General features: G+C 41.2%; 1 protein-coding gene across 5 annotated transcripts; it reads right to left on the bottom strand.

Moving 5' to 3' along the window:
* Positions 1–499: 499 nt before the first annotated feature.
* On the bottom strand, positions 500–24,651 carry pkig (protein kinase (cAMP-dependent, catalytic) inhibitor gamma). Of its 5 annotated transcripts, none has more exons than XM_056385019.1 (3): positions 24,319–24,651; positions 2,617–2,798; positions 500–1,222 (listed from the first exon to the last, which is right to left on the bottom strand). In XM_056385019.1, the coding sequence occupies exons 2-3, from the start codon at positions 2,768–2,770 to the stop codon at positions 1,140–1,142; spliced, it is 237 nt and encodes a 78-aa protein (XP_056240994.1). In that variant the 5' UTR covers positions 2,771–2,798; positions 24,319–24,651; the 3' UTR covers positions 500–1,139. The 5 variants fall into 5 exon arrangements, with proteins under 5 accessions (XP_056240994.1, XP_056240996.1, XP_056240993.1 ...); XM_056385021.1 differs by lacking the exon at positions 24,319–24,651 and adding an exon at positions 17,348–17,408; XM_056385018.1 differs by lacking the exon at positions 24,319–24,651 and adding an exon at positions 14,340–14,496 and having other exon boundaries at positions 500–1,219.
* Between the last annotated feature and the right edge of the window lie 1,617 nt (positions 24,652–26,268).

The following is a 26,268-nucleotide window of genomic DNA, read 5'->3' as shown; positions in this document are numbered from 1 at the left end:
CAGAGTCTCAGAGGAAAGTTTCCAACATCTTGTGGAATCGATGCCACAAAGAACGGAGTCTGTTTTGATATCAAAAGGAGTACTCAGTATCAGTATGATGTAATAAAGTGCTCTGTAAGTGTCTATATCTGCATGATAATATAAAGAAGTGAATATGAAGAGGAAACTTGTTCAGGCCTTGCACTTAAAAAGATTACTAAAAATCCACACAGCCCTGCTGTTTCTTTATTGTCTGAAGAGATTAATGGGAACACTGGGAAATGTAATGGAGGTGGAAATGTAAACACCGTCTTCCTGTGGCCATCCTAATGTACACAAACGCTGCGTTCAGTAATATTTGTGGCTCTGGAACGACTCAGCACTGATCTCATTAATCCTGCTTGGCCAGGACTCACTACCTTTGCAGCCCCTGTGCCTGTGTGTGCGTTCAATAAAACAGAAACCTGCCTGCACAACGCCACCTCAAGTTAATTATGCTTAAAAATATAAAATACAAATGTTACAGTAATTCATAAGTATTTTATTACATAAAGAAAATTGCTATCACAAAGTTATCACTGAACATTTAGCAATAAATATGAAGTCCGTACACGACAGTATAATGACGACTATGTTACTGAAAAAAAAGAAAAGACTTGACAAAGAAATAGGACGAGAGGGTCACAAACACACAAACACATACATAGAAAGAAAATGACAAACAGATGATTATGAATACGCCCTCCATGACACAGTTCCATATTAGACTGGAACGATGTTTTGAGTGTTGTTATAAATGAATTCTATTCAGCTCAGTCCATCTCCACAGGCATGAATCCAAAGTTTCTGTGCTTTCGTGTCTCGTCAGGAATATAAATGACTAACAGAGTATGAAGCGTAAGCGCAGCGTCTCAACTGTCAGTTCTACTCTGTTCTGTTCCTCATGTTACAATCTGATCCAATAAAAAGGCGAACATTTAGAGCCGCCGAGGCTCCGAACAGGCCGGCAGTGAGCGAAGGTGTCCTCGTGTCCAGTTAGGACAACCAATATACACTCTCCTTTCTCCATGTCTCTACTCCACTTTCACCTACTTCCTCTCCTCTACTCTTCTCTCCTTGGCTCTGCCCCCCCCCTCCCCCCCTTCAGTCTCTGGGTGAGCTTAGGATGGGCCTCCACTTCCCTGGGCATCTTGGCTGGTGGAGCCCTCTGCCTCAGGGGCTGGGGAGGCCCCCGCATCTCCTTCTGGAGGAAAACATGGGAAAAAATATGCACAAAAATCAGTCAACGATAGTTTTGGCATTCCCAACAGCAGGGAATAAATCTGCCTTCAGGCTCTTTGAAAGAAACAAATAATGAGAATCCTGAGGAAGGAACTACAACTTCCTGTAGCAACACAGTGTCAGCATGATATGAGATTATTTCTAAATCTGAGGTTTCCCACCAGACCAGAGTTAGGAGCAGCTTGATTTATTGCAGTCAAATTGGTTAGCATGTCATGGGAAACTTGTGCTTTGACTGAGAAGGAAGTCAGCAAGAACAACGATGTAACACACAATGGTTAGACTGGGAAACGTGTGCGTCATATTCAGACATGTTGCTCCTAACAACTTGACACTCAACTGAGAGTTGAGGAAGCAAAGACTATCTGTCATTGTTCTGCCATTATGGCTCGTTTAGCGCTGAGGGAACAAAAAACCAGTCTCACTGAGACCACAATCTGAGCAACACCACTTGTCTGTGTTTTCATATTTTGGTGCCTTCAGGTCCAGGGGCTGGTTTCTCAAAGATAGACTTTGACTCCAGCTTAGACCAAACTCAGACTTCAGAAAGACGTCTCAATTCATCCTTTGCACAAAGCTCTTGACTATCTTCAGGAGGCCCAATCTGCCATGAATTCTGGGTAAATTAGGACTACTCAAATCGAGTAATTGCGTCAAACCACTCAGCTCTGTTGACGTCAGCAGAAAAAATAGTCCTTCCAGGGGAATTCAACAATTACACGGACATTTTACTGGAAAAAACAGCGAACAATGTAACAATACAAAGAAACTTCCAGTAGCATAAAATCTCAATGTAGTGTAACGACCTGCATTCTTGTAGCAGAGCTCAGTGCTTATGCTTTTGAATATACACGGAAAAATTGCAACGTTTGATATTATCAGCCCAAGCCTTCTTCCTTTTGTCACTAGTCAGCAGGTTTCATGGATTTGTTATCATGGAACCATGGGTCTCAGCCTGGTGGTAAGGTGGCTGAAGGTTTTTGTTTTTATATTTTGGGGTAAATAACAGTTCATCACTAGCCATAAAGTACAAGCGGTGGTGGGAGATAATATCTGAATAATACACTTGAACTGGAGGATTTCACTATGAGTCACAGAGCTGAAGCACTAACAGATTTCAAAACTAAAAACATTTTCTTACAAGTCTCAACTTTTAAACTGTGTAACTTGCATCAGACTAATCCAGGAGCAAAGGTAAGACTGGTCTAACACAACAGACAAGTTTAAAATATCTTTGTGAAACTGGCCCCTGGTCTTTTGACTATGGTAATGAAATATCTAGATGTCTGCATATCTCCTTTGTTTTTACACATTATTATTATTATTACACATGTATTCAGAGGTGAGTTTACTGACCTGCAGCCTTCAGATCCATCTCTGCCAGGTCTTTGGTGAGTTCACTGGTGCTGGCCGCTACTGTCCCCTCCCCCGTGATGTCGGGCACTGCGTTCCTGCGGCCTGTGCGATCACAGTTGATGAAGTCCGAGTACGACGTCTCCACGTCCATCATCTGTCCATGACCAGCGCTCTCATTACACCTGCCAGAAGGAGGAGGAGATGTCAGGCGGCGGTGTCGCAAGGAGCAAATAAATCACCCCGCTGTCTCCCCTTCAATGGTCTGCGGTTGCTCATGGGGGGGAACGCATCACTGTGTCCTGTGAATTTCTACTTCAGTAGAATCCACATGACACACAAGAATACGGGCTACACAAAAGAGTCAGACAGTGCTGAGCTATTTAAGAGGCAACTGAGGATGACCAGTGCAGAGAGAGTGGGCAGGAAGGGGACACTTCAGAAGCTTTTCAGCTGAGAGAGAATGAAATGAAGAATGAAGGTGTTAATAAATGCTATTTCTATTCCTGCATAGCAATTAATGGCACAACCAATATTTGTGCTAATTGGTTGTCCTAAAAACAAAAAGCTACACCGACTCTCTCTGTGCTCTCACTTGCAGAGTCAAACCCCTCTATTATAAGTCCATTTGTCTGTCCCGGAGGTACTGACACAGCAAGGATTTAAAAAAGAAGAAGGGCTGGAAAAAGCACTGATCAATATGGGAGGCCAGAGTAAAAGAGCTTTAAAGCATTCAAAGGACAAGCAGAGGCGGGACCAGAAAGAAAAAAAAAAAAGCGAGTCGAGCTCCCATTTGCCATTCATTCCTCTTCAGTTTCCTGTTCTCAGTCCATATTTAACTAGGTCATGGATCCTGCCAACCACTAAAACACTATACAGCTGGTAACTCCTCAGAGAGAGAGGGACACAAAAAATAACACTGCTCCAGAAAAGAGCAGGGAAAAGAGCAGAAAAGATAAGAAAGTAGTAGTAGGAAATATAAAGACACAGTGTCAGACTGTAAATGTCGTCACAGCTGCTCCTCTCCTGCAGCTTCGGTCCCTGAAGATCCTCCCACCCACCCACAGGCCGGCACACAGAGCAAAGACCTCACTGCCCGTGTATGGGCAGCATGACTGACTACATTACTGCTACAGACTTAGCCATCTAATAAAGCATGTAACACTACAACCATGACAGAACAGCTGAGCAGCTAAGCTATGAATCTTTAAGAAAAATGAGAGGGTTTGAGTCTCAGGGGTGGGGGGGGGGGGGGGGAGACAAGCAAAAGAATGGGAGAGGAATAAAAAGGAGCTGGCAGACACAGCTACGACACGCTGACCTGGGGCCAGTCTGTTCCCAAACGCTTTCACTCACATTCTTTTAGTATTATTCAAAAAGGTCCCACAATTGTTTTCTCTCTTATGCACAGCGTGTCCCTGGGTCCTTCCCTGAGAGGTCACGAGCCGCGCAGACGTAGGCGACGCTGTTTGGGAATGGGGAATTTTGCAGTGAAGGGCAATCTCTAAGCCGTACCTCAGGAAATGTCACCGAGTTCTGGGTTGATGGCATTTCCCTGAGTGCTCCTACCAAACACAAGAGCCACTCTGTGTCCCTGCAGATGGTGGTGTGATGCTCTGATAGATTGTTATCTACATGGCCGGCCTGCACAGTCATCAGCGAGCCAAATCACAGCGGGAGGCCAGCGTCTCACAGGTTGATAATTACACCTTCTACCTCTTCCACAACCTGAGGTTCAAACGACTGAGGCTTTCACTAACTACAAATTAGAGCTGAACGAGCTGAGGAAAATATATAATCTTGATTTTATTTCTATTTTCGTGAGATTGACAGTGTCATTCTTTTTACTGATAATTGGCCAGTTGAGTTATGGGTAATAATGACAAACATCTCACAATGACTGAGATCTGACTGATGGTCTCTAACAACAGTGTTTAGCGCTGAAACAATTAGTCAATTTATTGATTAGCCCATCAACAGAAAAATAAAAAGCCACTATTTTGATAAGTGATAAAGGCAGAACAGTATATACGCAATACAATAAAATATAGTAAAAATTTAATTTGGTTCCAGTAAAACAAGACGTATGCAGACATCATCTTGGTGTGTGGGAAAATGTGTAGACCAAATGATTAATTGATATTTAATTAAACTAATTAGATGAATTGAATCCCTAACACTGTTACACTAGCTTCACAGCTCTTAATCCTGTAGGTCTCAATACACTGTGGAGTTTTTAATGTGATACTCTTCAAGCATTGATTAGGCGTGTTTAAAAGTATAACTGGGAGATTCAGACACCTCTGTCCTCCGGCCGTCTTTCATTGAAATTGACTTGAGGTGACAGACTTGCCACTCGTAACAGCGCAGTACAGACACAGCCTGCTCCATATTAACTAAAACATCTACAATGATACAGAAGCGGTGTTTCTTCTCCCACAAACCATCACTGAGTGAAGATACAGGCAACAGGAGAAAGAGCATTTTAACAAGACAAACAAAATTAGCTTGATTAGCTACGATAAATTTAATGGCTACAGTTATCATTACAGCAAAAGCCATCTTGGTGTAAACTTCCAGTTGCTACAGCTTGTTAAGATAATGTTCAGTATGTCAATTAATACAATATTTTAGAGTTAGATGATATCACTCACATATGTGCACGCTAAGTATGAAACTACCACCAGCAAATCAGCTTAGCATAAATACTGTACGAGCCAGTCTGGCTCTGTCCAAAGGTAACAATATGATCCAAGCCCATAATGTACCCGTTAAACTGTGAATTGGTGTTTCTTACACTTGTGTGTTTGTACAGATTAAACAAACGAGATAAAACTTGCTATTCAGTGAGCTTCAGACGTCTTGCTAGGCTGTTAGCCAGGTTAGCCGTTTCCTCCTGTTTCCAGTCTTTGTGCTAAGCTAAATTAGCTTTGATGGCTGGATAAGTGGCTGCTCTTGGTATCAATGTTCTCATCTAATGCTAACAAAACAGAGAATAAGTGTATTTCCCAAAATGTCATGACTAATAAAACACAGCAGTTGTGTGCTGTGTTGTGTTGTCTAGTCTACTCCACTGGCCCAGTTGTTCTGCAGTTTATGGGAGCTCCATCTAATTGCCATTTGTTTGTTTAATTAGTCGGTTTGCCTGTGCATGTGGATCAAATCCTACCATGAGATCATTAACAGCTTTCCATGGAAGGACGCTGATGATGATGATGATGATGATGATGATGACGTTCTGCCTTCTGCTCTTCAGCACGTGTTTACACTCCTCTCTGCCCGACTGCCTGGTCTCAGCTGTGGCAGAAGCAGTTTAATGGTGCTGCTTTTTAAAATCAATTTATCCCCAATAAAAAATCCACTGAGCTCACTGTGATGATGAACTTGTTTTTGTAGCGCTGGCTGACTGACTGAAGCAGTGTGGGCTTTTGTTGTTCACCTGCTGTGATTTGTATGATGCAAATGAACATGTAAAGTGGCTTGGAAGCACCAACGGCACCGATGACCTTCTGCGTGACTTAACTAATTGCAGCTCATGTTCATTAAGTGGAATAACAGAATGGTCATTCATCATCGAGGGCAGCGACTAACAATTACATTCAATCTTTTATTAGTCTATCAATAATTTTTTCAAGTAGCCGTTTAGTCTCAACAGTAAAATAGTGAAAAATACACAATTCATTCTTGTTCTTCTTCAACGTGTTTGGTATTTTTGCTTCATAAATGAATTCAAGGCACAGACTGTACCGTCTGCCTCTTGGGGTCTCTCAATCAAAACGATAACAAAAGACGCCGTTTTGGTGACGTAGTGAAGTAGCCTGGAGCTGAATTATCCACAGAGGTCTCCTCCTCTCCACAGCAAACAGACCCGATGATTATAACCATTAAAGTCACTGAATAAAGCAGTTTCACATTAGTACTGAGTGTTTCACTGATGCTATACGGCGGATACAAGACATCAGGGAAGGGTTGGGAGCTGAAATTACTGCTAACCTTTGTGTCGATTGTTTCTCTGATAATTTATGATCCAGACATTCAGGAAGTTTTTACCAGCAGCTGAATTATCCGCAGAGGTGTCCTCTCCATAACAAATGGACCGGGGGATTAAAACCAGTAGAAACAGAATAAAGTAGTTTCACTTTAATAATCTGTGATTCACCAATGCCGTCTGGCAGACACAGGACATCTCGAAGGGGCTGGGAGCTGAGCTGCCAACCGTTTGCTTGGTTTTTTCTCCAATAACTAAAGATCCAGACATCCAATGAGGAAAACCTTCCATCTGGTTAAAAAACAAGCAACGAAGGTGTAAAAATGTATTTTAAAAATGTGACTTTAAACTGGATAAAAGTGAATTTTGAGCTTCTGATAGGCAACCACAACACTGACGCATGCAGGGGATACAACATGATTGACAGCCAACCAAATGAAACTGACCTTTACCTTGATTAAAATCATGGATTTCTGTAGGTTTGAGAAGTGCTGGAAACATATGGGATAATTTAAGTACGTGCAAGTGCACAACACAAAAAAATATATAAGATAGATCTAGTCACTTTTTTTGATATTTTAATGTGGAAAAGTTGAGACGTTTACTTTAGATTAATAAAAACAAACATCAAATTTTTTGCAGATTAATTTTCTGTCACTTTACTAATAGATTAATCTGATCTAATTAATAATTTCAGCTCCACCTCCTTCCAGACCAGCATCCTTAGGGTTTCTTGGTAAATTGCATATATAGAAGTCCTCTTCAAGCCTTACTGCGTGTTTACTGACGTCACTTTATGACTCACAAAGTGCATTTTCTAGTTAACGAAAAAAAGGTGAGTCTTCATATGAAAAGCCAGGGTGTGTATACAAAGGGAAACTCGACACACCTGCGGCTGGAAACACTACCAACAAGACAAATGTCACAGGTGTGTATTTTCACTCAGGACAATAACAACTCAATCCGCACAGGGAAATTGCTGCAGCTCAGCTCACGAGCTGAACTCTGTTTAGCCTCACTCTCTTTCCTCCTCTCCTTCCTGCTCTGTAATGTAACTGTGGATTGTTTCCAATGTGGGGATTCTCTCTGCAAAGTTATTTCAGGGAAAACATCCTAATTCAAGTTCTGGTAATTCCTCCATTGTGAAAGACATGGAGCTACATAATCACATCAACACAAAAAGCACTGTAAGCTTGTTGTGAATGAAAGCAAAGGCTAAACAAAAAGGTGCACACCGGTTTCCTACATGACAGCTTATAACATAAATAGTGACCACTCTGGGAAAGTGACATGTAACGGGGATGGAGATATTAGGAACAAAAGCCTTTGAGATCACTCAGGGAATATGAGTCAGCACAGCCACTTACACTGGGCCCATTAGGCAGGCAGGCTCACTACTATCCCGCTGGAGCCTTTTAAGCCTGATTTGCTCGTAATAAACTCACATTATCTGCAATAACCCACACAAAGACTGGCTTCTTTGCTGATTTTCGACATCCATTAGTGCCGTCTACACAACCAATTTCAAGTCTGTCAACTAATTTTGCTGCGTTTATTGACAAAGCAAAAAGTCTTCACGTGAATGAGTTTCATTCTGCTGCTCGTAGCAACTCAACTTTTCCACTGGCCTCTTCAACCTTGAATGCTCAGTGAGAGCTGCCTTTAAGTTCAGCCTTTAAGATGGATGTGAAAACAAAAACAAAAAAAAAACACAAAGTAGAGATAATAATTATTTTCATTATTGATAAATCTGTCGTTTGTTCTATAACGAGTCAAGAACAACGTAGTGATCAACTGAAACTGAAATTTGCAGCTTTTCTAATAATAAAATAATTGTTGTAGTCATTTTAAAAGCAAACACAACAAACATTTGCCAGTTTCTGATTTTCAGATGTGAGGATTTAATGCTTCTGTTAGTCATACATGATATTAAACTGACTATATAAAAACAAGACATCTTAAGATATTGTTTTTCTCAATTAATCAGGGAAATAATCAGCAGATTAGTAGAGAATTAAAATAATAATTAGCTGCAATTTCCCAGAGTCCTGGGTGATGTCTCATTTTGTCTTAAAGCCCAAAGAGATGCAGTTTATAATGATATAATACAAAAGAAAGCATCAAATCCTCACACTGGAGAAGCTGTGACCAGAGTATGTTTGGCATTGTTACTTGAAATATTAACTTCAATAGTAAAATAAATTGTTGCTCAAATAACTGATTAATCAAATAATCATATCAGCTCTAATAAAACTACAGAAACGTCCTTTTCAAGAAACTCAACAGCTCTCGGTTATTACAGCAACGCCGCAGCCAAACAAAAAGCCCAGATGAGACAAAAGTTAACAACAAACTGTCGTTTCTTACCAAAGTATTCAGAGCTGCTTCATTTGCAGTCGGGTGCCTACAACCAGTTCAGGCTAATCCATCCAAGTCCATTCACCCTCAGCTCTGAAAGCACCATAACAGTGGTGTGCCTCAGCTCTCTGCCCTCCTGCTCGCTGCCTCTCAGCCCCCATCAAATGCGGTCTGGGCACTGTCTGTTCACATGATGTCAGCAGCTGCTTGGTTGACAACGAGCCCACTTCAGACACAAGGGAGCTGTATTTCCTCATCGGGAATAGCATTGTTGTTCCTCTCTGGTCTTCCTCTCATAAATAAATAAAAGCCCTGTCCATTCAACTGTGGTGTATATATTCGCCCCATATCCTTCCTCTTCTTATGGGACCCGGAGCTGGGTGTGAAGGCCTAATTTCCCCTGGTGAAGTGAATATTGCAACTTGCCAAGCAGCTAGCTTTTGCTCTTCAACAGTCGGCCATTTACATAGACGCTGTGAAAACCTTCCCCACTGGGGAGGCGAGCGGACACAAATCACTACTCACAAGAACTTTTTACCACCTCTCTCTCTGTGGCACTTTAAAGTCTCAGGCTTACTATTAAGCCACAGTAGTAGTCTCCATCTTCTCTGTCAGACATGCAGAATTACCACTGATAACACTGGATACTCAATGCAATTTTCTATCTCCTTTTCACCAAGCAGAGATACTCAGAATGATCACTGCCACTCTCGCATAATTGTCATCCTAAATCAGCGTTCTGAGCTCCTACGCCTGAAGGCATTATGAATCAGCCGAGGAACAGGAGATAAGAAGCCTGGCCGAGGCTATTAGCATCAGCTACTCTGGAAAAGTCTTGAGTGAACTAATGAATAAAACAAAAGGCCCGGGCAGGGCGGCTACTTCAGAAAGCTGCGGCCAAATCAAAAATCAATCCGGCTCGGACAGATTATCTCGGCAGGCATACAGAGGAGCAGCTAGAGCCGTGGTTCCCCACTTCACAACTCGGAGCACTACAGAGATCGATTCCCACCATTTATCTCTCATGAGAAGAAAAAACATACATATGAATGACTGTGCTCCAAAAGTGACATATCCACCATTTAAAAAAAACGAAATTACACCCAGTCTCAGGTGTTCACTGCTGGCATGTTAAGGTAAGAAAAGCTGCAGCTAACAATTAAGGTAATTATGGATTATTTTCTCAATTCATTAATTCCTTGTTTAGTCTGTAAAGGGGTCAGAAAAAAGGGTAAAGTCTAAGGTGAAGTCTCATAATATCTTTTTATGTCTAATGACAAAACTGCAAATCCTCACAATTAAGAAGCTAGAACCAGAAAGGTTCGGGAAGTTTTGCCTGAAAAAGGTTGTAAATAAGAGCTAGAAAGATATAGTTAATTTATTATCAAAGTAGTTGCAGATTAACATTATGTCTAGTGACTCTTCGCCTCAGCTCTATTTAAGTCTAACACAGTTAAGTCTTCTTTAGTCATCTGATCTTAAAACTGTTGACTTTCTGAGGACACACAAGAGAAATATAAAACACAATATATTGTTGTTCTGCTTCTGGTCCTGAGAACAGACAAACACGACTTCTTGCATTGTTACACTGAATAATTTATCACCAATTTTTCTTCAACTACCAATATGCAAGAATAAACTATATAAGGTAATTAATCAATGCGCAGTAGGGCTACAACTACTGATTACTTTCATTATTGGTTAATCTGCAGATTCTTTAATTAACTGTTTGGTTTATTGGATATCAGCTAATAGCAATATCCAACCAACAACACAAATACATATATATTCAGTTCACTATCACAGAAGACAAAGAAAACCCGAAAATATTAACATTTGTGGAGCTGAACGCAGATTTCTTTGTTTGTTAGTTTATTTGTTTGTTAGTTTATTTGTTTGACAGATCGCTTAAGGGGCGATTTGTAAGTTTTCTCTGCTGCAGATCGTTGCTGTCCACTGCTGGAGACGGATCTTAGTGTGTAAAGGAATGAAATTTGATTCTGTACATTTCTCCTGGACTGGTAAGTAAACAGCTGTTAATGCTAACGGTGGCTATGTAGCAATAGCAAAATCTTACAAATAGCTCCTTCAAACAACTAATTGATCATCAAACTAACTGCAGACTGATTTTCTTTCAATGAACCAATCAATGAATCTACAGACGGTTTCAGCTGATTCATGTAAGATGTGCTGAGTGTATAAAACGAACTTAAAAAAAATAACAGCAAAAGATGATGAAGATGAAAATCTGTTTAAATACAAAACCAAGTAAAAAGCACGTTGATAAAACTGAAGACGTTTTCCTCTGTGCTGAAGGTTTTTACAAAACAAACACGTTTTGATCCGGAGAGAGGATTGACTCTCTGCTCCCTCTGAGAAACTTCAGGCTACAACTGGCTCACAGCGGATTAGAAGGTCAGAGATGCAGCGCAGGAACATGAGCCCTGGTGGTCAGAAAAATCAATTAGAAACTTTACAGGCCACCTGTGTGGTTAAGTGTCTCTGCACAGAAGGTCTGCTTGACTTTGTTCTCCGAGTTAGGGATCAGGATGAGTGTGGCAGGTGGGCCGTGATCAGTGCAGTAAAACTAAAGCAGGCCAGGCGTGGTCACACCCCTGGTTTAGTTAATAGCTGTTTTACTGTTAGTGCTGCTGTTTAAAGATGGTTCTCAGGTGGAGAAAATTATTATTCTAGTATTCTTTGACTCTCAATTTGAGCCTTTAAATAATGATAATTAAAAATAAATGAAAGGTTAATTGTTATTATCATTAAATAGACTCCCTGAAATGAATGGAGCCAACTAAAGGAATTTAAAAGGTCAAAAAAATATACATTTATCAATGTTCAGGTGGATTAATCTGAGGAACATTTGACTGTGAGTATCAAACAGGGATTTCAGGCTTTTTTGGCTCCATAGCTGTGTTGTGCACATATGTGCTCAGTGAGTGATGAGGCCTCGATGAGACGTACAGAGAGCGAGCAGTAATACAGAGGATGGGACCTCAGGGGGAAGCAGACAGAAGATGAAGTGGAAGATGAAGCTGTGCTGAAAGATATGAAAGGAACCAGCTGAGAAAAATCCTGAGCTACAAACTATTCATCTTGAAATCTGAATATCAAAGTGAGAGATATTTTCCTGTTTTGTAAATATTACTTGAAATTGATTTATCGTGTGCTTCCCAGTCAACGTGAGTGATAAGACACAGCAAGAGCAAAACAGATTGTCGTATCTGCAGTGTGGGTTATACATAACAGTTTAATACCCCAGCACAAGTGCAGCACATTTATATTAATATGTCCATTGTGTAAACATGTTTTGTGTGTTGTTGTGATGCTGCTAAGATTAACGAGTGGATGTAATGCACAGCGCTAGATCGTATAATGTCAAACAGTGCACTCAGCAGCCATTCTGCTATTATCTTGTTGATCTTTTATAGTGCGCAGCATCTGAGCTGATTGTGGTGAGACAACTGCCTAACAAGACTAGTATGTACACTAAGTGGCCACTTTATTAGGTACACCAGTAAAACTTAATGCAATCCAATAAAACAGCTCAGCCTTAAACTCTCCCTTTACAAAGATAATGTTTACTTTTAACTGACGGTAAGAAAGAAATTCATCGAACTATGTTTGTGATTGAGGTTGTCGTGTGCAGAGGTGTTCCTAATGTTTTGTCAAATATGAGGGCAGGATAATATTAGAAACATATTTCAATATAATACAGACTAGTTAAACACTACCACTAACTACGGCCTCAGTTCTGAACACAGAGTGTGATGAACACCTCTTGAAAAGACTGGCTATTATACATTTCATAAAGGTAGAATATGTGGAAGAGCTGGTGTATTGGATTGCATTCGATTGTATAGATGTATCTAATAAAGTGGCCACTGACTTTGCTTAGATGTGAATGAGATTCTCAGAGAACTAGTTACATTAACGCACTTTTTATTTAACATGACCAACAGTTGAGAAACGTCTCGAGAAATAATAATAGGTACGTAAGTAATGTGTCTAACGTGCTACAGTGTGGACCAACAACTACACTTCTTGTATCGGCTTCTTCTTGCACATATGGATTTTTGTTTTTGTACGATTGGCTCTTCACCGTCTAGTTTTTAAATCCAAAATGCAACCAAACATCTGCCTGTTGACTTGCTGGTGGCTTCAGTGGCGCTGCGACTGCTCTCACATGACCACATCTCCTTGTGCGAGACCAACAAGGTTACAGCTTCTCACGTCCACGGGAAAAAGGCCACAGACTGTAAAAGTAAACATTAAAAGATCGATCTCAGGATTTTGTGACTCGATATCGATTTATTCAAAGATCGATTATTGAAAATCAATTTTTTCAGCCAAGTCCTACTCGGTAGCAACTGATGCCGCATTAGCCTCCAGCAGAGATGAGGAGCAGGCTCCCTTCAGCCCCATTGGACGCTGACTCAAGGGACATCACTGGAGTCACATTAATCAGGCTTCACACGGTTCCCTCTGGAGCCACGAAGGGCTTCATACACCTTCTTTCACATATAAAATAGTTCTTCTCAAGATAAAACTCGGGGGCGTTCCCCTTTAACTAACGTCACTGCTGCCCGGCTCTGGCTGAGCTCAGTTACATCATGTTACGCTGGTCTGTTTCTTGGTCGTTGGCAGTGACTTCCTGGAAATCACCATCAGTTGCCTAGACACCTCAGAGTGACGCCAAGACTCGAGGAAGCTACTTGTCTGCTGGCTGTAGCTTCATAATGAACACACAGACATGAGAGTGACATCTCATACTCCCAGAGTATTTCCAAAACTTTATTTAACTGAATTATTCAGTTAAAAAAAATATTAAATTTGATTCCACTCAAAAGGTCACATCAGCTTCACATGACCTTCCACTGCACAGAAGTCCTTCAGGAATTCGTTATTTCACCTTTTACATCACAAACTACACTGATTCCTGCAGCTGCAAAGTTAGTTAATAAATGCTGGAAAAACCCAAACATTTATATAAGACGGTTTTTTCTCTGAATCTGTGTAATTAAAACAGACAGATCTGCTCTCAGTCACACTAGAACGCTGCACAAACGAGGAACCCAAACCGACCACACAGAGACACACGCTTAAATTGATTTTGTTAATCTACTAAATCGTCTCCTCGGTTAAACAGATGGCAGGATCGTAGAATAAACAACTCTAAAGGGAGAGACGACACTTCTACTACAGACTATGTTCCCTTTTTTTCACTTAGCAACAGCTGCTTCAATCAATACTAGCTCTTGAGTGAAGACAGCCAGTGCATCATAATATTGCTATGTCTTCACACAATACAGTAAAGTAACAGTATCAGATACACGACACAGGCTTGTTTGGAGATAAGTAGAGGTTACATTACCAAAGGTGTTGAATGTACAACACGGCATCCATTGTGCGTGTCTCCCTGTGGCCCAAAAACTGCACATACGCTGCAATCGGTCATTGTTTTAAGGGAAGTTGATACGAGTTGCCAGACAGCCAGACATATGAGACCAAGTGTACTGCAGCAGCATGTCCTGCCTCAGGCTATAGGGAATCCCCTAGTTTGTGTTTGTTCGTGTGTGTGTGTGTGTGTGTGTGTGTGTGTGTGTTGTGTGTGTGTGTGTGTGTGTGTGTGTGTGTGTGTGTGAATAGGATGGGTGTGACAGAGTATCATCAACCGTTCATGAGTCACAGCTGAGTCAGGAGCAGGTGCTTCAACTGGACTCCAAAATGAGACCATCATTATAGCCCCCCTCCACCCACCCCCCCCCCCCCCACACACACACACACACACACACACACACACACACACAGAATAAAACATTCCCACATCTCCATTTCCAAATGGTGCAGCAACTGTTCATTTAGAGTGTCATCATTCTTCCTGAGACTCTTCACAGACGGTGTTGTTACAAAAACAAATGCTTTGGGAGAAATGGCTGAATTTATAAAGCACACACACACGTGTAGGCGCTTCTATATCTCTCAATATAAAACAAGTAAAAGAGATTAATGTTCCCTGAGACACACGTCTCTGAACAGTTATTCTTTCAAAGCCAAACTAACTCATGAGTGTGTAAGGGACGAACTCTTAAGGTGCTACGTCCACACAGAAAATATTAGGATGCGGGAGACTCTGCTGTGTGTCTGGTGACGTACTGAGAGCTGAGAGGATATAAAAGCGTAGTGTGTCAGGAATGTTATGGAAGTTGTATTTATGTTATGTCTGTTCTTGTCTGCATATTCTTTGCAGATTATAAGCACTCAAAGGATTAGATGATAAATAGAAAATCAATTGGAAAGAATTCTGATAATCAATTAGATTATCATTACAGGCTATTTGTAAGTTTTCTCTGCTGCTGAACGTGGTTTCTCGTCAGGAGCGTGTGGGGGGGGTGATTGCTGCTTCACAACAGCTTCAGCCATAGTCGTGTTTAACAAGACAAGAGGTTATAATTCCCCCATCTGAGCTGCGCTGCGTCTTCAGGGCAGATCGGAGGCTGCAGTGAGTCGCTATCAGAAAGTTACGAGACGGGCCGGGGCTAGCTGGTTAGCATGCTAACTTCAGTAGAAGAAAAGAAGTGATGGACTCAAGAGTTAACGTTGGTGTAGCTTTCCACCTCTGGAGACAGCTGTTGGTGAGTAAAGGAATGAGGTTTGATGCTGAATATGTAGCAATAGCAAAACTTAGAAAAAGCTCCTTTAAGTTCTAGTTTTGCTGCTCTGATGATTTTCTCTGTTTTATATCTTTGTACATTAAATGTCTTTGAGGTTTGCACCTGTTGGTTGAGCAAAACAAACGATTCAAAGATGTCATATCAAGCATGTTTCTATGTCTTCAACAAAGCAAACAATTTAAAAAGAGATCACCTTGCGCTTGTTTTGGATTGTTGGCTGAAAAAATATATTTGAGGATGTCACCTTGGACTCTGGGAAATTATAAACGGACAATTTTCATTATTTTCTCCCAATTTATTGACAAATGATTAATTGAATAATCGAGAAAATAAACAGCAGAGAATGTTAATAATCATTAGCTGCCAAAATTTTTAATCTTGTATGTGTAAAATGAACTAGACTTAGAATTGCATATGGTTTCCAGATATTAATTGATTATTAAATAAACAGAAAAATCAATTGGCAACACTTTTGATAATCAATCATTACAGTTTAATTGAGCAGATTGTCTTGTTCCAGCTTCTGAAATGTAAAGATTTGCTGCTTTTTTTCTGTTTTATATTATTCAAAACTGAATGGTGAATGGCCCTTTGGTTAGTCAAATAAATTATTAGTCAAATTATACAATCACACAGTTCCCTGTATCCATGTTTTGTCTCACCAACATCCCAAAACCGAAATATAATCAGTTTACAATCATCAAAGATGAAGAACAGCAAATCCTCACAAATGAGAAGCTCGAACTTGGGAATTTTTAACTTAAACAATTAATTGATTGTCAAAACAGTTGCAGATTAATAAGACTAATTGATTAATTGGTTGTTTTAGCTATAATTACTTCCTCGGCCCTCAGGTGTCATGAAACTTGCTTTCTGTGTCTACAGCACAGAGGTACACACTGATATGTTTTGGATAACTGCTTTGCTGGTGTGTGACTTTCCTCTTACTGTCCAGTCTATCTGTTCTAATTCTACTGCAAGGTTGCCCGGTTCTATTTCTGTCCACACATTTAACAACACGAGACCTCAGCAGGAAGCAGGTGGTTTGTTTGCCTGTGTTGTTTATGCCCTATCTTTTCCCAGGCTCTCTGCACACACACTGGAGGCTGAGCGAGACCCTTGGGCTGACGAGGAGGAGGAGGAGGAGGAGGAGGAGGAGGAGGAGGATAGCGAGGATAAGAGGGAGATGAGAGGGTGAGGGAGGTGTGGAGAAAGATGAGGGGAGGATGATGAGCAAAGGATGGAAAGCAGATGAGGAAAGGATAGAAAAAGCATGATGACAAAAGGAAAAAGAGGGAGGATGAGAGCTGCACAGAAGGAATGCATGCATGTTTATTGTTCTTGCTATATAAGGAAATCTCCCTCACAGGCTCCAGTGTTTACTTTTTTTTTTTCTTTTCTTTAAGAACTTGAGAAACATAATTCACCCTCCTTGCTTATACTGCTGCAGCAGACAACCGTTTAGCCAATTTGTAACCGTAATATATGATCTGATTGGGGGCCATGTCTCTCTGCACAACCTGTTACAAGCATTTCACTCACAACTTCCTCCTCCACCCTCCAATAGAATAACACACACCAGTAACTGCATTCAGCCAAAGCACCTCTCCATTCCAAAAACCAGAGACTTGATTACACCTTAACAACAATAACTACTCCTTGAGCTGCATTTATAAATAATTTGAAGAAAACGAGTCGCTCCTCTCACCTGTATACCGACGGCCCGGGCGTGTCAGAGGTTTGCCAAGTGATTCCACTCGGCTGCACCGTCACACTTTTTCCTTCCACAAGTCTAAGAGGATGTGGGCGTCATGTGATTCAATTTGCTGAGTTGACGGGGATGAAAAGGCGCATACGTAACCCTCCCCGCGAGCAAACACAAAAAAAAGAGCAGAGGCAAACGTTGCACTTTTCCTCTAGAGCTAGATAATGAAACCATCATTCATGCTGGTACACAGGGCAAACACCTTGAGCTTTTTCTAATGTGCAAGTCACCAAACCTACTGTGATATCACTGCAGACAACAGTGGTGAAGGAAGAGCTCACATTCATTACACAGGCTGTAGGTAAATGGCTTTCATTCAAAATCCTGCAGAAGTATTATCAGCAGGTTTCAAAATAAAAGCACTTTTAGACTCTTTCAGTTATTAAATTATTATGGGACTGCAACTGCAACAAGGATTTCATCATCGATTTATCTGTCGATTATTCTCTCAATTAATATTTTTGTCAATAACATGTAAGACATAGTGAAAAATTGGATCCTATAATGGTCCAATATTCAAAGACATTCAGTTTACTGTTATATAAACACAGAAAAGCAGAAGATCTCAACTTTTGGGAAACTGACACCAGCAAATACCTTATTTGGAATTTTTTCTTACAAAAATGACCAAAACTATTTCTGGATTATCACAATAGTTGCTGATTAATTTTTTGTTGATTGGCAAATCGATTTTTCAATTAATCATTGAAGCTCTACATTATCAGATCATTCACACTGATACACTGTTGTAGCTGGTCGAGGTGGAGTAACTACTTTATGTACAGTTCATACCAGTGGTTCCCAACATCAGGATCAGGGTCCTCCGAAGGGTCACGAGATAAATCTGTGGCGGTCGGGAGATAATAAATAGAGGGAAAAGTTTGTTTATTTCTTTTTGTAGTTATTCAACACAAATTTATACAATTGGACTTTGGATTTTTTTTGTGAAATATTGGATAATTTTATCATTTTGAATATTGAACAGTTTCACAAATAAAACTATCTGGAAAGTTTAGCTGGGAAATCACCCTTTGGTGTTTTTTTTTGTTTGAGGCCGGAAAACTGGGTTCAATCTTTGTATTTTATAAAGGTTATGTAATGTTTTGTTTGTAAAAAGCTGTCAGATAAACATAGAGGAGTAAAAAGTATAATTTTTCCCTCTGAAATGCAGCAGAGTAGAATTATAAAGTAGCAGAAAATAAAAACACTTAAGTAAAGGTTCAAGTACCTCAAAAATATTCTGTATGTATTGCTTCAGTAAATGTATGTTACTGTATGTTATTTTCCTCTACTGGCTGTCTTTAAAGTTTAATTAGAGAAGCTGCAAAACTTGCAGTCCCTGTATTTAAAAGCCCGTTTACTGACAGGCCATTGAACTACAAGAAGTTAATCGTCTTTTTAATTGAAATGAACGCATTTGATGATTTAGGTTTTCCTCTGGCAGCAGCATCAGAAACTAGATATACTTTTAATTTATACCTGTCAAGTGAATTTAGTGACATTAAATAATTTGCTGTCTAGTTCCTGTGAGCGGCCTCCTGTCAACACAGCTTGTCGTTTCCCCTCCTCTGGGATTTAGATGAAAACCTTTTCAGAGACACAATAAAATATTTTAAAGCCTGAGAATTCCCCCGGTGGATCAAATCAAAGCATCACAAGCAGATTACAAGCCTCTGATTCCCTGTCAAACAATGAAGGTCATGCTGTTCCTTTTACCCTTGGGCATTCTTCTGTCTCATCACTTTTAAAGTTCATTGATTTTAGCGTTTTACTCACATCACATGGAATCTGAAATGGACCACTCCATCTAAAACAATGAAAGCTCGTTTTTTTACATGACGGGAAACTCTCATCAAATCATCTTTCACCGACCTGCTGGGCCGTAAGCAGGACAGGTCTGTTTTACTTCCAAACCAATTCACATGGATGAGAATCCACTAACATAATAAGGCTTGATTAAAAATTCCCGTATCTGTGAAATTTATTCTGATGCCGTGGGCCGGTCCAGCTGAAGTAAGAGGGTGTAACTTGGAAAACAGATGTGTCACCACTTTGAAAAGGATCCTCAATAAACAATGTCATTCATCAGGCAGAGGGGAAAACATTAGGAAATAGATCTGCGTCTTATAAATCTGGTAACAATAAAAAAAAATGGACTGATGGATATGTTACTGTGTGCAGGTTTGTGTCCAGCTGCAGCTCATCCCAGCCTGTAACAACTAACTTTGTACCACATCATTTTAAATGGTCTGAGTCAGGAAACTGTGCCAGTTTCCAGTTGGAATATAAGTGACGCTCCACCCAGAATGTATCTTTTGAGTACGGCAAACTCCCTCCCTGTGGGCGTAAGTTTGATCCCTTGCTGAGAACACAGGCTGTGGTCAGTTCGTATCCACAGTGGTTACAGTATATTCCAATGGTGACCCAGTTTCACAAGAAACTTCTCAGACGACTCCTGCTGTTCTGCTCAGTATGTCCCCAACACCACATATGGTTAACAATACGGCTTACATCTCAGTTCTTACATGCTGCAAGGTAAATAAGATGGTGGATGGACGTATATAGCGCTTATCGTGCACGAAAAGACACATTCCCCCATGTACATAAAAAAAAAAAAAAAATCATATTGCGATTATTTTGGCAGATATTGAGATTGCAAAGCGAGTCATTATTTCAGTTGGAATAGTCATTTCTGCATTTAATTTTCACTTACAAAACATTTTTTGCTGGGGTCTTTACCAAACAAGCGTCTGGCGAAGTCCGGAGAGTATAATTTGTAGGCAGGGGGCGTCTGGACAGCACCACAATGCTTCATTTATGGTCCGTTGTGACACATTTTACCTTCATCAAAAAAAAAAATTGCATCTCTTGGGATTTGGATATTTCCCTTGGCCAAAAAAAAAAAAACCCGCTGCGCACTACCTGCTCGGCACCAAACTGCAGACACAGTCAGAGACCAGCTGGTGAACACTTAACAGCTAAAGAGCCAGCTGTTGCTCCACAACTGCTGGACGTGTGGGCAACTACCGCATTCGTCATATCGACTTAAAACACAATGATCTGTTCCACTGGTCAGCATCAGCAAGTTTGGAAAAGAATTTAACCTCTTAACCTTTGACCTCTGTACAACAGGGACCAGAAGCATCGCTATCTGAAGATGGTTATATGGTTCTGTTTTATCTCTGGGGAACTGGGCGCACGTGCATGAGCCTCTTTTTAGCCACAAATAGACGACAGTTCACCGTAAATCGCCTGTTCACACTTCAGTTCCTGTCTGCTAACAGTAGCACTTGTTAGACCTGTCGAGAACGGCAAAAAAAAAAGAAGTGCAATTTTGCCAAATCAGTGAGGTTGTCCAACAATGCAGGAGCAGCTATCATTACACAAGACTATTACCCGCAGACGTGGCTATTTATAGCAGCTGTATCATTATTTTATTAAATGTACCTGCGACAGCTCAATCATCATTATTAAACGTCAGAAAGATAATCAATGATTCAAGTTATGGTGCCATTATTAAGGCAGGATTCTACGAGGTGCTTGACAAAGGGGAATAACATGAAAAGATCATTAACACAGGGAAATGAATTGATTCTGAATGAAGCATGTGTACGCTGCTCTAACGTATTTTCCTTTTATAAATAGCAGCTTCTGTGTGGAAATAATCATCTGACCCCAGAAATGTTGCACGTAAATAAACTGAATTCCCTATCTCAATATTGCAGATTAAATAATTGTTTCATCCTTAGTCTCTCACATTGATCTGCAATATCTATGTATACAACAAAGTCTTTTCGGGCTGTCACACAAGATGCTGAAGGCCGGGGTGATGGCCCTCATTTTCTCCTCACGGGGAAGTCAGGGAGCTAAAAACAGAGGAGCTTAAGTTCTCTGTGCACAGGGCAAAGAATGTGGTTGGAGGTCAACGCAGTTGAACCATCAAATCCCCGTCCACAAAATATGTAGACATTAAACCCATGATTACACAGTGGGAGAGCATACAAAAATAGACTCTGAGCAGCGCGTTCACATAGCACCAAAACCCCGCTTCACCGTTCACGGACACAGCTACAGACTGTTGTTCCGAACACGGGAAGGTCTCTGGGCAGGCGACTGATCGTGGACACAATCTCAACGAAATCTAGAAGGCACTTGAACCAATTCTGAGAATAGATTGCTATTTTTATCTAAAGCATGTAATGACCTGTCCTTATTGCAGAAAAGCATTGAATCCAGCAGCTTCAGATTCCCATTAAAAAGGGACAGTAATTCTCAGTGTTCTGCAGCTAGGGATGAAACAGTCCGTGTGCAGTACAGCGTACAAAGAAAAGCTCGTTTAACCTTCAGTTGGACTGTAAGGGGAAAACAGGCAGGAAACAAAAACCCTGATGACCACTTTAAAAAAAAAACAAACCACAAACGGAAACAACCACATAGTCACCGGCCCCACCCCCGGAGTGTGCACTTAATGCAAGCTCTCAGCGCAGGGATATAGGGGTCCAAATGTTCTCAGAGTAATCATGTTATTGTTGGCAGCGCTCAGCAGGAGCAGATATGACTTCCATTTGCTGAAGGAGTTGGAGGAGGAGAACGGCGTTGGTAAGAGTGTTGGTCATGCAGCACTGCAGATAATCATAAATGTACTGGCATGACCCGATTACTCATGATCTGGCTGCTTTCTGAATAACGGTGCCACAGATTAGGAGGTGTGCGTAATGCACAGAGGCCCTCCGTGAATGAGGATGAGGAAGAGCCGGAGCACGAGCATGTGTAATCTTAGATGGCGAGTGGCCTGGCCTTATCTTCTGCACGCCGTGTTTGGAGTCAGTAAATATGATTGAAGCACAGGAGGGAACGTCCTGCAGGGGCTCCGTCAAAGGTCAGCAGGGCATGTGTGTCTCTCTCTGCTAGCAGGGGTTTTTTATCATCACTGAGCTCTCTGTTCTGGCTGCTCTCCACCATCCACCACCCCCCCCACCCCCACCCCAACCCCCACCCCCACCACCCCCCCTTGGCCATTTTGAAGGATAACAGACCATGTTTGGTTTGTGCTGGTACAAAGAGAGGAGACGAGGCCGGAGACAGCCATATCTGGTATCAGACTGTACAAAATGTAATCTTAAATTCATCAGGTGGCTCAAACCCTTTACGACATGTGATCTTTCCACTAATGTGAAAAAAACACTATAAGCTCTTTAATGTCAAAATTTTGTCCAGGAACGATGTTGCTATGTAACGTATGACCAGACAGATTCAACCCTCGGTTAAAGCTCCTGGCAAACACCATGTGCATTTGTTAAGCATATTACTCGAGTTGAAATGATTAAAAGAAATAATCTGCAATTATTTTGATAATCACTTCAGTCATTGTCCAAGCCAAAACACCAAACATCCCTCAGATCCAGCTGGTAAACTGTGACGATGTCCTGCTTGTCCTCATGTGACAGTAAACTGAATATCTTGAGTTGGTCATCACCTCGGGCTTTAGTAAGTTGTGATGCACAGTTTTACAGACCAAACAATTCCTCACTTAATCAAGAAAATAATGTGTTACCCTAACTTTGTTCCTCTATGTTATATTTCTAATATAGATCTAGAATCAGGTATTTTCCTGCTTTTATTTCCAAAAAATATAATATAAAATGTCGCCACTGATATGCAACAGTTTCCCAGAGCCATGAAATGATAAAACCATTACAATATCACAGTATGTGAAGACATCCCACACTCCAGCTCTGTCAACTGGTCTGCATCTACATTACATTACATTACAACGCTGCAAAGCTGTTCCATTTTAATTTAAATCAGGATTTGGTTCATTTATGTTGGTGTGCGCTGAGCTCAGGGAGAGCACTGTGTTGGTTACAGTCAGGCGGTCGACAGTGAAGAGAAACACCACAGGCAGGCAAGAAGCCAGTATTTATTTTCACCAGTGCCCATGCCCAGTGACTGGCACTTGCCCAGCAACACTCATGCAAAGTGGGGGGTCCCCCCCTCCCTCCCTCGGCGGCTGCTGCTGCTGCTGCTACTCCCCCCCACCACCACCACCAGCAGCAAGGCTACTGCTGACTCTCTGAGCACCGTCTCCCATGATCCAGCAATGTCACTTTGACGTCCAGAAGAACTGGAGTGACGAGCCGCTTCACTCAGCAGCCAGGTTATTGCATGAAAAGCTGCTGTCAGCACTGCCCTGTTATCTTATTGAGTTAGGAAATAGAGGACGAAGTTGATTTGTGGTTGGAGAGGGGGAAGGAGGAGGAGGGGGGGGGGGGGGTGATGGGAGAGGGGAAGGGGGAGGAGGGGGGGGGGTGGCTGGGTGCATTGACAGAGCAAAAAAAAAAAAAAAGCACAGTTGATGAGAGAGGAGATGAGGGCTTTCAAAAGCTATCCAGGCTGTCATCATGTACACTGAATGCAGCAGATAATGTGTGGGAAGGACCGTGCATGCCACTATACACACACTAACACACACACACACACACACACACACACACACACACACGATACACATAGGCGACTAGCATAATGGATGCACTTGAACGCCCCACACGTCCGAGGGGAAAAATGTAAATACGATTAACATTCACATTGTGATTTTGCACATAAATCTGCGCAGAGGTAAAAAGAGCAGGTTCGTGTGGCGGGCTGAGGGTGAGCTCTGCGGACTCTCGGGCTCAGGGATGAGGGATGTATTGTCTAACGATAGTCGCTGTGCTGGTTTGGGGGGGAAAAGCCTTTTTCTAACATCATGTAGAAAAACCTCGCTTCGTGACTCCGCAGCTCCCTGCGGACGGTCACTTCAAGCGCTGCCCGTTTTCACGCACGTAAACGCACAACAGAAACGCATACACACACACACACACACACACACACACACACATTTGTACGGCGAGTAGAAAGAGACCGCCACTAACCTTGGTCGGGTCGCCTCCTGTTATCCACTTGTTACAATGGAAATTAAACACCATGGATCCCCAGTTAAGTTTCCTGGCAGTCGGACAGAAAAACCGCAGCGGAATGGGCCGAAGCTGGAGCAGACTGGTGTGTTTAAAAGAAAAACATAAGCAGGTAAAACGTGTGGTGAAGTGAAGTGTGTGTTAAAAACAGAGAGAGAGCCGCCTGGCTGTTTTTCTCAGGGCGCCGTCAGCGAACAACGAGAAAAGGTTGTGTCTTCAAACAGCTGTTTTCCAAAATGGAGTTAGCCGTGTCTGAGCCAATCAGAATCCGCCTGTGGAGGCTCCCACTCCTCTGTGGGCTGGAGCCACCGCCACACTGCACTGTGAACATCAAGCACTCACTTTATACATCTATTTTTTTTATTTTTTTATTTTAGCTTTCATGTAGGACAGCTTTATTTAGCCGCACATCAAAGCTCCAGACACCCCAGCTGATCAGAGCTCCTCGCGGGGAACCCCCAGATGTTTCTCATGTTGGTTTCAGTGCAGTTGTTTAACAGTTTACTCTGAGGATGGAGGGCTCATCAGTGATGTACTCAACACTCAGCTGACACTTTATTAGATAACGACACCCAGCAATGGCCGGACTAACCACCCAAAATCTAAAGTTGGGCCCAAAGTGACTTCCAGGATTATTTCCCCCAGGAACAAAGAATCTCTCCTGATAACTGATTAATTGTTTAAGTTGTAATTTCCATGATCGTTTTAAGCAAATAATCACAATCATCAATTGTACTAGCTTCTTATTTTATTTTTATTTTTTTTGAAGCAAAGTCAACATATTTGTGTTTTTGACTGTGACTCATCTGAATGTGTTCACTTAAGATATGAAGTTTTTGCTCTCTTCTATCTTTTTCTACACTAAACTATTCATTAATTATTAAAGAAAGTAATTATAAGGAGTGTTAATGATGAAAATAATCACTGGCTGCAACCTTACACGTCTCTTGTGATGGAATAAAACAACTTTTCTGTAGGTTTTAACTGAGATACAGAGAAAATAAATGGAACCATTTATTTTGACAAGTCATTCCACAAGTCAAGGCCATGTGACACAGGATGGACGACCAATCAGAGCTGATATTGAACTTCAAATGGTACAAATTTGTGATTAATCACATTATGCAGACATAAATGACGTAGAGTAAATCTGTGTTTTTTGGGGGCACTGTGCAGTAGCCTCCTTCATGAAGGTTATAATCTGCATTTTTTTGTTGAAACTGCATTAAACTATACTATAATAAACTACATTATACAGAGAGGTGTTTGTGTTAGTCAGCCCATCCTCACTGATACAAACAGGGTGGACAAAATAAAAGAAACACCGTTTTATTATAATGCAACATGGTTCAACGGCACCACAGACGAGCCTACAATAGGACAATAAAGTTGCATCAGCACCTCTTTGAAAACAGTTTCAACACAAAGGGAACATTGTCACCTTCATGAAGGAGCTTTTATTGCAGGACTGTTGCATTAGACTGTATTTGTTTTAACTAGGTGTTCCTGATAAACTGCCATGTGAGTGTAAGAGGCCTCAAACAATACATCGCTGATGAAATGAAAAGGTGCTTATATGTGGGGCTCATATATATACATACATACGTACATACAACCTTTTGTTTAACAACAGTCGCTGATCTGAAGGTGTTTTCAGAATCATTAAAAACTCTTCTAGCGAAAAAACTGTCCGATGATTAAACTGAGGTTCGTGAGGAGAGATTCTTTAACTGATCTGCCGGTTTTTCATTTTCATTTTCATTTTGTCCTGAACTCCTACTACATGAGTGTACAGCACACAACAGTTGTGTTCACTGAATGAATGTCATGGTAACAGAAAACCAACAATATCCAACAATGTAGGATGTGTTAGTTAAAATAAGAGTCAAAATCTCATGAAAGAGACAG

This window comes from Seriola aureovittata, chromosome 9 (assembly GCF_021018895.1).
Source record: "Seriola aureovittata isolate HTS-2021-v1 ecotype China chromosome 9, ASM2101889v1, whole genome shotgun sequence".
NCBI lineage: Eukaryota > Metazoa > Chordata > Actinopteri > Carangiformes > Carangidae > Seriola > Seriola aureovittata.
The sequence above is the reverse complement of the archived record's forward strand: the minus strand, read 5'-3'. Positions and strand labels throughout refer to the sequence as shown.

Excerpts from the sequence above, each read along its gene's own strand:
- pkig (XM_056385017.1), bottom strand. The coding sequence starts at position 14,371 with ATGGATGCCGTGTTGTACATTCAACACCTTTG. Across the intron at positions 2,799-14,339 it reads TTGTACATTCAACACCTTTG|GTGTAATGAGAGCGCTGGTC; the intron begins GTAATGTAACCT and ends TCCTTCTGGCAG. Across the intron at positions 1,223-2,616 it reads GATGGATCTGAAGGCTGCAG|AAGGAGATGCGGGGGCCTCC; the intron begins GTCAGTAAACTC and ends GTTTTCCTCCAG.